Below are 12,716 nucleotides of genomic sequence, written 5' to 3'. Positions count from 1 at the left end.
TGGTTAATACTTTTGAATACCAAAGGGAAATGAACTTGGCACTCAAATAGATACTCAAAGTATTTAGCATTACGGTACTTAAAGTACCATAATGATGCCGTTAGCATCACTGTAATTTTTTTTACCATAATCATCATCAAATATAATAATGACATTTTAAGTGCGGTAAAACATGTGCGAGTCATCATGGTACTTAAAGTACCATGATGCCTCAAGATATTATGTTTGAATCTATAACTTGTGATGTGTTTGGTGACACGACTACTGTCAATGCCATTTTGTTCAAAGAAATGCCAAAAATAAGAAAAAAATATATGGACGAGGTTAATGAAATATGTGTTTTTTTTCTTCTAATTAGACAAAAACATAGTACATTTTTTATAATTTCCCTAATTTTAATTCTAAAAACAATTCAGATCAAACATATATATATACATATAGGAAAACCTACAAAACGCCTATAGGTGAAGTTCTACAGTACTTCACCTACGGTTTTATTATCGTTCAAAGTTTATCACACAGTTACAGATGTCTAATAGTGTTTGAATTTTAATATTTTTTTTACATATCATAATAATTTGAAAATTTGTAGGTGTGTGCACCATAGTGAGATGCACTTGAATAAAATATAAAACAAATAACTTGAATGATAAAAATTATGTAAAATACCCCTATAAAGTTTCAAAGGTAATCTTGTCATTTTATTTTATGTCTATTATTTTTTAAATACTTTATTTTGATACAACTTGGTCATATATATATATACGTTCTAAATTTTAGATAAATCTAATTTATACAATAATTGTAATAATTCAAATACTACTGAATAACTGTGACCGTATGATAAACTTTGGACGGTGGTAAGATATAACGTGACCGTATGATAAACTTTGGACGGTGGTGAGATGTAAATGAAATACTGTAGTTTCAAAGTATTTTTAGAATTCAAATTTTATAATTACATACATAAATAGATTCTCGTGCCATCCTCACAAAAATTGCATCTCACGACGGAGTTTGGAACCATCCTCACATTCGCAAATGCTAATAAAGATAGAGAGAAGAATCATATTCGTAGCGATGACCATTGCAGCTGCTCTCCTCCCAGCCAAATCCCGCCTTGTGCATGGAGGCCAATGGGTTACGGGAGCTTTGGCCTCTCACTTTCACACTTCCTCCTCCATGGCCATGGCAGCAGCAGCATCATCGGCACCACCCACCACCCCTTACACAAGACCCACCTCCACTGCGGTGGGAGGAAGTGGTCTTCCGAAGGCAGCCAAGTAAGCGATATCAAAGGAGGACAACCTCATGAACTACGGGGTCCATATGGCCCTTGACGTCGCGTGCTGCGCTGTGGAGATGATGCATGCTGGCGCTGCCCACTATGACTTTGATTGCTTCGGTTTCATCTTCCGACCGAGCCCTCCCCAGGCCGACTGTACACCCTTTCCAACAAGATGGCCCCTGCCCTCCGCAAGTATGTCTCTTTACTATCTCCCCATTAACCATTCAAACCTATACCTACCTATCTACCATAGGAACCTAGATCTGTCTGTCTTCTTGGTTTTTAATAGCTTTGTTAATAGTCTATGCCATATTTCCATTTCTCTATGTCATAGTTATTGTTGCTGTTGTTTTTAAATATATAAATGTATTTTATGGTGTCTTCAGATTCTTTGTTGAGAGGGACAATATTTGTTAACTATGTTGTGGTTTAGCATTTGATAGTTCATACCATATTTCCCCCATTTTCTATATAAATCATTGAGTCAATGCTCGGATTTATGATTATTTCATTATTGATTGCTATTTGTATCGTGATGCCTTTGTGGTTTTCCCTTTATTTTTCATATCAAAAGGGCTTTGCTGCTCGATTTATTGTATTCTCTTTTTTAATTTTGTTTATTTGAATCTTATTTCCAGTAGTTTGCTCAGATTTGATTCAATGTGTCACAAATTGTGTCTTTCATTGTATAATTTATTATCGAATTGAATCCTGAATCTATCATATGGCTGTACGTTTGGAAAAGGGTGACTGAAGTTTGGTACTATTCCTACTCTGTCGTGGGTGGCTGTGACTGAATCGTCCCCGTTGACATACATGTTCCCGGATGCCCCCCAACAGCTCTATGGAGTCCTCCAATTGCAGAAGAAGATTAACAGTTGCAAGGACTTCCTCTTATTGTGGACCAAGTGAAATATCTGCCTACTCCACTACAGCACTTCCCTCAGAGCTTGCTTGTCTCATGGAAAAGACTAAATAAGTTGGAACATGTTGTTCCAAATTGGTATTTTAATGCATCTGAATATTGATGTATTCCTGTTTTTGTGATGTTATTGGCTAATAATAGAAGTCTTTTGAGTATGGTGCTTTTATTTAATAAATAAACATGTTATTTTGTTATTACTCCCCACGCATTCACTTTATGCATGACTTGCTATATTTGTTCCACTTAGTACGCCATCAAATGTAGCAGCAAGTAGTAGATGGAAAGAAATTCCTTTTTTCTTTTTAAGTGGTAGACTAGTTGTATAGAAGATAAAAATAAATATAGTCTACTCTAGACCGAGGTGCTGTTACTATTGCTGGTGTATCTCAAAGAGTGCCTAACTTAGTCAACATGCGAGGGAGGAATCAGCGGCATGAGGTCACTACAAAGCTTTTACCTAGTTTCAAATGTTCTTGTCTTGGATATCTTGTTTTACATCTTTAATATGTTACATTGTATGTCCGACCAATGAATAACCATTATTTTTTATAAGAATTGATTATGGAAAACACTGGTTTTGAAACAGCCATCCTTTCATATGGTAAATCCTGAAAACCACATAAGCAATAAATAACAGTTGAAAAGGGGCATGAATTTGTGCCACCTCTAGCTTGTAAGAATCCAGTGATTGCTTGGTGAATCAGGGATAGGATCTTGATTGGTGCATGCGTTGTGGATAATTGGCAACAATGTTTTTAAGTTTTAACCAGTGTATATAAAATCAGAGGGTCTGACTCTCTCTCCCTGAAAATAAAGTTGGATCGGCAAGGCCAAACTGGATTGCCCCTTATGGGACTGTCTTACTCAAGACTCAATATTGTTGAATAAATAAAAATTCTAAAAGGCCTCGGCTTTTAGTAAAATTTCAAATCCTTACTCAAAAAGCACTTTGGACATCAAATATCTCCATGATGGCTCTAAAATCAATTTCCAACTTCGATATGAAATTTGAATCTTACATATGCGGATGGATATGTGAACTCTTATTTTTAGGGTAAAAATGGACAGTTTAATAATATATACAATTTTTAGGGCTTAAAATCTTAATTTTCTTTCGCAACCATAATGGCCAAGGCCAAGGAGATTGCTTTTTTTTTTCAAAGTTTTTCCACTGCAGAAACTATAATTTTTTTCAATGCATTTTGATACGATTGGAGCCCTATCAAAATGTTCTCCGACAGAAAAAAAAAAGTAAAAGAATACGTATTGTTTGAAAGCTCTCGGTGACCCTAGGTTGTTAGATATCTTTGTAATCTCTATTTTCTTTCAATACAATGCTAACAACATATATAAAAAAAAAAATACACAGTTTGAAATCAAATCACAGGAGAAGGCCGAAACTATTTTTTACCTTATTAGAAAATTCATTCAGTTATTTGAACCGAAAATATCACTGCTATTTCCTCCCATGTTAAGAAATAAATCATTTCAATTATTTCTTCCATCATTTTAATCGTTTCCAACCACAAATATTTTGAAATAAGAAATTTACGTCCAACATTTGGGGCGTTACGCCTAAAGAACTATGCATAAGTCAGCTAAAAAAGATTGATAGTATTTTTTTGGCAGAGAATAGAGCAATAACCAGAGAGAAATGAGAAAAATGCGGCCCAAGGTCTTTTACGGTAAGAAAGAGGCTTTTTTCACTGGACTACTGTTTGTTAAGAAAAATTGTCTATTTTAAAAACAAAATTGTTTGCGGTCCCAGAGGTATAAAGCATCAATCTATTTTAAGGCTTTCACAAATATTTTTAATATTAAAACCACATTTCTCAACACAATGTGAAAGTGCGCTTTACCCTTGATCGTTTAGAGCCTCTTTGTACAAACCACACCCCTTAAAAAAAAAAAAAAAAAAAAAAAAACGGTGGGTGCAATTCCTAATTTCGGTACAACGGATGTCAAAACCATCCTAAGGCACTAGATTTCAAATAGGCCGCTTGGAGTATGCAACTAACCACCCTTACAATTCCAAAATGAATTCTCACACACTCTGTGACAGGTCCGAAGCTATTGGATTTGACATCTAATAGCTAAGATCGTTTGTATAACAAAAAAAAATGAAAGCAATCATTTCCTACTAAATGGAATTATTTAAGGTGTCAACATTGTACTATAACAGTTAGGCATATATCAAAAACTATTTGGAAAATTGTTTCAACATCGAAAACCCCCCAATTAATCACCTCGACCTCGAGATGTCCGAATTTAGAAAAAAAAAGAAGAGTTCTAAAAAAATATGCATCCTATACCTCATTATGCTTATTGTTTATTTTTAAGATTTTCAAATGTTCATATACTACTCTTGATTTGCATAATTTTTTTGAACTTTAAAAATTTCATAATTAAGGGTGAAAATAAATTTTTAGGCTATGAGAATGGTTACCGGCACCGAAAGTGCAGCTTTTAGTAGGGTTTGGAGGTGCGCCTTACTTTGATTAATTGAGATTAACTCCTTATATAAACTACACCCACGACAAATCAGTTTGGTGGTTGCATATCACATGAATGGATGTATTTATAAAGAAAAAAGTTGATGAAAAATATACAAAAAGACTATTTATTTTTAGTACAATGAGGTCACAATCACTTTTATCCTTTAGATTTTACATTGGGTAGTTGTAAGAGTGTCATTGACTAAACTTAAAGCTTAAAAAAAGAAAAACACTCAATCACCCTAAACCATCTAATTTGACATTTAATAGTTCGGTGTAATTGTGGCCTCGTTGTAACAAAGATAAATGGTCTATAATATTATCATCAGCATAGCCTTTTCTCAATTAATTGGAGTCAGCTATACGAATCCTTGTCCGCCATTTTGCTATATTAAATGTCATTACCCTCAGTGAGGCCATAAGTTCCTATATCTTTTCGGACTACTTCCAACCACATCTTTTTGGGCCTACCCCATGCCATTTTCAATCTTTCTACTCGAATTAACTCGCACATCCTAATAGGTATTGTACTTGGTTGACGCCACACATGACTAGCCCACTTAAGTTTACTATCTCTCATCTTATCACCTATTGGTGCCACACTTAAATTCTCTTGAATGGATTCATTTCGAATTCTATCCCTTATTGTCTTGCCACTCATCCATCTCAATATCATTATCTCTGCTACACTTATTCTATGGGTATATTGTTTTTTGTCCGCCCAACAATCCACCCCAAAGAGCAAAGCTAGTTTTACAGTTGTCCGATAGAACTTGCCCTTCAGCTTCATTAGTATTGCGGCGATCACATAAAATTCCAGTTGCACATCCCCACTTCGTCCAACCAGCTCTAATTATGTGTGCGACATCTTCTTCAATCTCTCAATTTTATTGAATTATCAACCCAAGATATCGAAAGTTCAGTCTTTATTGTACTTCATGACCGTCAATCTTAACTACTTCCTCATCTCTACTCCTACTATTACTAAACTTGCATTCCATATAATCTACCTTAGTCCGGCCAATTTTAAAACCTTGGATTCTAGAGCATCCCTTCAAAGTTTTTAACTTTGTGCCGACACTGTTTCAGGTCTCGTCGGTCAAATGGTCTCATAGTATACAATCTCAAAAGTTTATATAAAGCGTCAATATTATACTACAAAAGTAAAGTGTACCTCCAAGGCCCACCAAAAACAGTTGTTTTGGACACCATAAAAGCTTCAAATTGATTATCTCAACCTCGAAATGCATGCATATGAAAAAAAAAAATAGAAAAAACAAAGAAAGAAAAGATTTCAAGTCTCAAAGATAAGGCATCTTGTAGTAAATCTATTGGACTGCCCCATTTTCAAGATTTCCAAGTGTTTATAGATCTACTTGAGATATACTTTTAGCTATTAAATTTCATAACTAGGGGTAGAAATAGAGTTACAGGTTATCTTAAAAATTTCCAACAACAAAGATGCATCTTCTAGCAGAATTTGGAGATGTGCACCCTTGTCATCAAAATGACAAATTAGTCTGGTGTTTGCATTTCACCTAAATGGCCATTTACGTAGAATAGTATAGGACAAATTTTCCTCGTAAGAGCCAATTGAGTGTCATCACAAGCCTTGGCTCACAATCTATATCCAAAAATGTCTAAAACATCTCAATTGCTTTTAGAAGTGATTTCAATTATCAGAAATATCAATCTGATACAGGCGGCCTGGGCATCTATGTGAGCATGTTCTGCCTTGCTGCGCCATGTTGAATGAAGCATGTGCCCTAACCCATTATCAATAAAGATAACAGGGAAAAGGTTATAAGTATTATCAAGTAGAATAAATTAAATACTTTAGTGGTTCTTAACCCCCAATGCAATGGAATGAGGAACCCTCCTGTCCATGTAAATCCCTCCTATGCTGAATATGATGAATCTCCATTCAAATTGTAGAGAAGTGTGGTCCTTTCTTGGCCTACTTATTTTTGCTTGTTTCTTTATAACTACCCTGATCCATGGTAAATGCATTTTTGATTGGCTAGGTTCCATGAATGTGTCAATATTACAATAAGATTCATACAAAAGATTTAGAAAGCTACTTACATACCAGTACCTTCTGCAGGTGGAGGGAACTCTCTACTTTGAACACGAGGTTACACATTTATGATAATATATATGTGGAGAATGCTTGTCTATTTTTATTTTTTTTTCCAGGAAATGTTAAATGCTTGTGTCTAGTTGGGATGAGCTTTCAGCTTTCTAGCAATACGAGCTATGTAGGTGCCCTGGTAGAATGCCTGTTGGAGCTCCAATTCTGTGGGTGGTCGGGTTCCATCTGCTGCGTAAGTTCCAGCACCATATGAAGATCCACCCTTCACCTCATCCATCTCAAACATGCCACTCCCAAATGTGTAACCGAGGGGCACAAACATAATTCCATGATGAGCCAATTGAGTGATGGCTGTTAATCTGTAATATGAAATGTGATTAGCTGCATGAAAATCACAATGGATTCACTTAGTGTTTTGTGTTCATAGTTTACTATTCAACAGTTTTACTGTGCATTTGCGAGTGCATGTATGTGTGTTTGAGAGAGAGAGATATGGAACCAAGAATCACATCACTAAATTTGTGAGTTTGGTTGGGAGTTCAGATCAATAAGTACAACATCAGATAGACAGGCCAAATGTCAATTAAGCTCGTTGGGAATGAGTTCGAATTCTGGGAGCCTTGATTCATGCAATCACATGAACCAAGAAAAACACTCAACAGGATTCATACATTGCTTGATTTTACTCCACAAATTTCCTTTTTGAGTTTTGGCACACATTTAGAGATTTCAAAAAGCTTTTTTTTTTGCCTTTGGGACGACTTGAAAATGATTCAAATCCATTGAACAAAAATACAGAGAACTTAATCTCAACCTTGGACTACCCACCCGCAGAATGGACAAATCAACTAATTGATGCGAGGAAATGCCACTTCTCAATTCTCATGAATGGACTCCTGGGGAAGATAACTCCATAAACTTGATGGGAGTTGCACTATGGACTGATTTGTTCCTAATAGAAGTGGATAGACTTTCAACAAAGTCCTCACGTGGTGTAATCTGGAATATTTGGTTCAAAGTCACCTGGATGACTTGAGTTTCCCGGCTCCGTACAATTTTCTGAACCGCAAGCTAATAATTGTGCTTAATATCTCAGCAACATACATGTTGTATTAAGAATCAATATCTTGATAAAAACTCACATCTGAATTTTATCTGATCTGAAGAGGTCCTGCCTCTCATGATAAGATGAACATATATGAGGGTCCCGAACAGAGAAAAGCTAGGCCGTTTATTTCTTGCACAGCTGTACAATTGGTTAAATGAACAACAGAATTATTCACATTTGTGAAACGAGGAGGCGACGCAGTTTTAGATTTGTAGAATGTCTTCCAGAAACACGTAATATATTTTATATAGACAAAAAGCATACCTCAAAATTCCTGAACTGAAAGAAGTAACCCAACTTTCATAAATGGACTACCATGCGTGATGGTTTTGGGCCATAAAGCTGATGAAAATATACATCTAAAATTCGATCTTCCACACTTACCTTCCCCTTTAGAGGTGAAGAGAGTAGTAAAACCCTAAAACACAATTCTAATTCAGATTATAGAATCCTGATCTTTAATCTCTGATCAGATCAAAATTTTAATACTACGAAAAAACACATAATTCTAATTCAGATTATAGAGTTCTGATCTTTAATCTCTGATCAGATCAAAATTTTAATACTACCAAAACCAAAATCCTTATTGCTCTCATATATTCATGCTATGATTCTTTTTAATATAGAAAGTATTTTTCATCAATACAGAGAGTATGTTCCATGTTGTATTCTTTAAGTTCCATGTCATATCCTTAAGTTATTTGTCTAAAGAGTCCTCTATGGGAAAAAAAATCAATAAAGCAACAACATGGCATTTGAGCTCTCTCTCTTCTCAGCAACCACATGACAATGAAAAGGTCTCTCTCTCAGTCTCCATGAATTTGAGTGTTGTTAGTGTTGGTGGTATAAGATCAATGGGCTAGAAATGCAATCTTTTAAAAAATTTACATTGTATAAAACTCAAGGGTTTAAATGCATGAATATCTCAATATAAAACCATAATACATATATTCCGGCCTACAAACATGGTTTATACACATTTGAATAATAAAATTCAACCCTAATACTACTCGGAGTCTTCCATTGGGCTAACCTAAATGACTTCCACCGGTGTCTCAAGCCAACCCGATGGACCTATACTCCACAGTCTATGGCAGGGACCCAATTGGTCACATCAAAGTCACTAAGCCAGAGCTTCCCGTCACCAGGGATTCAATGGATTACTGGTGCACGCCTGTGAGACATATTCCTACTCAAATACAGGAATCCTCTTAACGCACATGCGCACTAGCTCTTCTAAGTCGGATAATACTATAGAAGAGTGGCTTCCCCATATGATTGTGGGTGCACATGCCATGGAACGGTCTCGTGTCAGGATACGGGCTTATGTCCCATGAGCCGATCATTTCATACAGGGCGAATACTGTTTTAAATACTCGGGTTCTATTATTCTCGATTGGATTCTCTGGGCCCTGGCATATCACATCAACTATGAGGCATTCTAATCAAGATAGTCTTGATTGAGAGGTGACCCTCACACCTCCCTGAGAGTTCACACTCTCAAAACGTACACTCTCAATACCTCAAATACTCGGGGTATATGAATCTGGGCCCCAGTGCGCCAAACACCTAGATTCTCTATAACTCCCACTGAGCGTAAGACTATTGGCCTTAAGGCCTTGAAAGGCCACATAGTCAACAGTTTGAAGTGTAATGATATTGTCTAGCTCACCCAACCTAAAGAACTATTCCCAGTAAGAAAATGGAGGTAGTCTTTAGACATCTCCAATTAAAGTCAAATAGCATATTAGCATGGCATAGCATTGCATTGCATGGCAAGTGATTCTTCTTTATTGGTAAATGATGTTCAAGAGCGCTGGAGAGCTCCATGGGCTCTCCATAGGGTAATAGCCAATTGCTGTCATAGCTTTGCTCTCCATAGGGTAATAGCCAATTGCTGTCATAGCTTTTCAAATCACAGGTAGACCATTTCTCACAACATGGCAGAAGAATATCTTTACCCACATCTATCGTGAAGCCAATAGACTTGCCAAGCGGGGAATATCTACCGTTTGGCATTCTATACCGCTGTATTTCTACTTGCCAAGAGGGGAATATCTACCCTTTGGCATTCTAGACAGCCATATTTCATTTCTCCGTCTTTACTTCATGGTTTGTCACAATCGCCCTACTTTAGAGTTGTAAACCTGTGAGTTTTATTTTCTCCATTTTTAACAATGAAAAGCGGTAGGAGGTCTTCTCGAATTGCGCAAAAAGAGCATTGCATTTCATGGCGTGTGTGAATTGAATAAAGGAAAGAAAGCACCCCAGGAAAAAGGAGTTGAGTGAGTGAGATTACGCAGTGTTTTCTTGACCGCCACCATGATAGCCGGTGCTCCAGAAGATGCCGGCTGGCTTCCCTGCGAGCTTCTGGGACTTCCAAATGCTAGCCATTTCTATGGATTCAAAGAAGGCCTTGAACTGAGCGGCCATCATCCCAAACCGCGAGGGGAACCCAAATATGAAAGCGTCAGCCTCCAAAAGCTCCTCAGGACTGATGATGGGCACATCGCCACACTTTGGTGGGGCTTTCATCTTCTCCAAGACCCTCTTTGGAAGGGTTTCAGGCACCTGCCATCCATTTATTTATTTATTTATTCCTCCAACCAACCAACCACTTTGAATTATTCAAGTCCTCATCTTATTGAGAGGGAACCTCACCTGCCAAAGGGTAGCCTCGACACCTTCAATGGAAGAGGCTCCTCTGTGAATCTCCTTGGCCATGGTTCCCACATGACCGAATAACGAGTAATACCTGCAATCACACAGACACAGCACAGTATGAGGAAATAATGAAGAAAAGCAAGGGACGGATAAAGAATGAGACAGCACCCATGGTGATGAACTTACACTATATACACCCTGGTGGTGCTCATTGCATTTGCTACAAAGAAAGATTACAGTATATACACCCTGGTGGTGCTCCTTGCATTCGCTAGAAAGAAGAAGAAGGTCCAACTGAAAAGTAACACCTATAGAGGCATTTGCTGCTCCAACTGGCACACCTATGGAAAGAGATAAGAGATGAAAGGGAGAAAAAAAAACTGGACATATGGCACCCACTGAAACAGCTTTCCTTAAACAAACCAAATGAATAGGGCCCAAAAGCATTAAGCAACAACGAAAAACAAAACTGGGTAGGTGGAAGCATCAATTAATTAAGAGTGTGGTTTTTATAAGATTGCAACCTTAAACCATGCGCACTTCCAAATTTTATCTGTAATTTTGATGTAAAAAATTATCTCAAAATCTATTTTTATACCTAATTATAAAAAATTAAACTCCAAAAATACTTTAAATATATACCTTTTAGGCGGAGGACAGTGTCCAGAAAAGAGACGAGGAGAGATTGAATATGTTTGTTTTGCGGGGTACCATTCCAAGGCTGGCTTTGAGACCAATCAGCACTTAGGGGCGAGGAGGGGTTTTGTGGTCGGAGTCAGAATGCCTACGGGTCTGGTGGGGTGGGGTGGATCATCTCTCCTTCTCCCATCCATGCTCTTCAATCCTCCGTTCAACCATTTGCGGGACTGTATAATGATAATCCTTCTTTCTCTATATTATCTATAGGATTGTCCATAAAGAGACCATTTATGGTTTATATATTCAGATGACAATAATTTCTACTCATTAAGTTTCAATTAGTTTGGGATGAGTCACGGAGTTGAGATTTTTTATTTATTTATTTGAAGTTTGTGTCTATTCTATCACACTCAGCTTATTTTGAAATTCAAGAGATCACTTTTATGAACAGAAAAAATAAAGAGTTATTGATGTAGGGGCCTTAAATAAGTTAGAAAAATACAAAGTTGTTATTTGATACCCGATATTACAATCAAGATCCGTCATCGTGATTTATTTTATTTTATAAAATTACCTCTTAATATGGGAATGCCATCCTCAAACCATTTTTTTGGGTCAAAACTTAAGTTGTAGTATGAAGATGACATTCTCGAGCTGTTTTTTTTTTTCTTAAACCTAAGTTGCGGTCCGAGGATGAAATACTCGGACCGATTTTTTTTTTCTCATACCTTTTTTTTTTTCAAACTCAAGTTGCAGTATGGAAATGGTATTTTCGGATCGTTTTTTTTTTTTTTTTTGTCAAAACTTAAGTTTCGATCCGAGATTGAAATCCTCGTACCAAAACTTAATTTTTGAAAAAAAAAAAAAAAACGGTCTAAGAATGGCATCATCGAACAACAACTTTAAGTTTTGAAAAAAAAAAAAAATGCTCCGAGGATTGTCTGAGGGTGAAATCCTTGGACCACAACTTAAGTTTTGAAAAAAAAACTTATGGCCCGAGAATGCCATCTTGGAATGCAACGTTTAAGTTTTGAAAAAAAAAAACAGCCTGAGGATGACATTCTCGGACCAAGGGGTAATTTTGTCAACAATAAATGATCACGTTGTTGACCTTGATTGTAATTTTCAGGTATAAAAAGAGCAGCATGTATTTTTCTAATTTATTTAAAGTCCATACATAAAATATAAAAATTAGAGATGAAAATCAAAGTTACTCTGTATTTTTTAACTATTTATTTAAGAATTTCAATGCTATCACAGGTACTTATGGCTAATTTCAGTGCTATCACAGGTACTTATGCAAATCAAGTAGATCTATAAATACTAGAAAAACTTGAAAATAGATAATTTAAGATAATGTGTTACAACATGCATTGTTTTTAAGATTGGAAATTATTATTTTTCTGATGCCCAAATATCCTCAAATTGATCATCTCGACATCAAAAAGCTTGGATATGAGAAAAAAATGGATTTCAAGTTTTGGAAATAGTATATTTTGTACCGC

The 12,716-nt window shown here is 36.3% G+C and overlaps 1 protein-coding gene and 1 long non-coding RNA gene across 2 annotated transcripts; one reads left to right on the top strand and one right to left on the bottom strand.

Moving 5' to 3' along the window:
* The first annotated feature begins 1,138 nt into the window (after positions 1-1,138).
* Positions 1,139-2,368, top strand: LOC148781471 (uncharacterized). Its single transcript, XR_016057962.1, has 2 exons — positions 1,139-1,480; positions 2,034-2,368. It is a non-coding gene; the product is annotated as an uncharacterized LOC148781471 (long non-coding RNA).
* Positions 2,369-6,706: 4,338 nt separating this feature from the next.
* LOC18434665 (NAD(P)H dehydrogenase (quinone) FQR1) lies at positions 6,707-11,440 on the bottom strand. The gene is made up of 5 exons (XM_006844728.4): positions 11,215-11,440; positions 10,759-10,913; positions 10,570-10,663; positions 10,208-10,479; positions 6,707-7,159 (listed from the first exon to the last, which is right to left on the bottom strand). Exons 2-5 carry the CDS (start codon positions 10,782-10,784, stop codon positions 6,925-6,927), a joined length of 627 nt encoding a protein of 208 aa, XP_006844791.1. The 5' UTR covers positions 10,785-10,913; positions 11,215-11,440; the 3' UTR covers positions 6,707-6,924.
* Between the last annotated feature and the right edge of the window lie 1,276 nt (positions 11,441-12,716).

Source organism: Amborella trichopoda, chromosome 6 (assembly GCF_054954075.1).
Source record: "Amborella trichopoda isolate Santa Cruz 75 chromosome 6, AtrichopodaSantaCruz75HAP2 v2.0, whole genome shotgun sequence".
NCBI lineage: Eukaryota > Viridiplantae > Streptophyta > Magnoliopsida > Amborellales > Amborellaceae > Amborella > Amborella trichopoda.
This window is presented reverse-complemented; position numbering and strand designations above follow the sequence as displayed.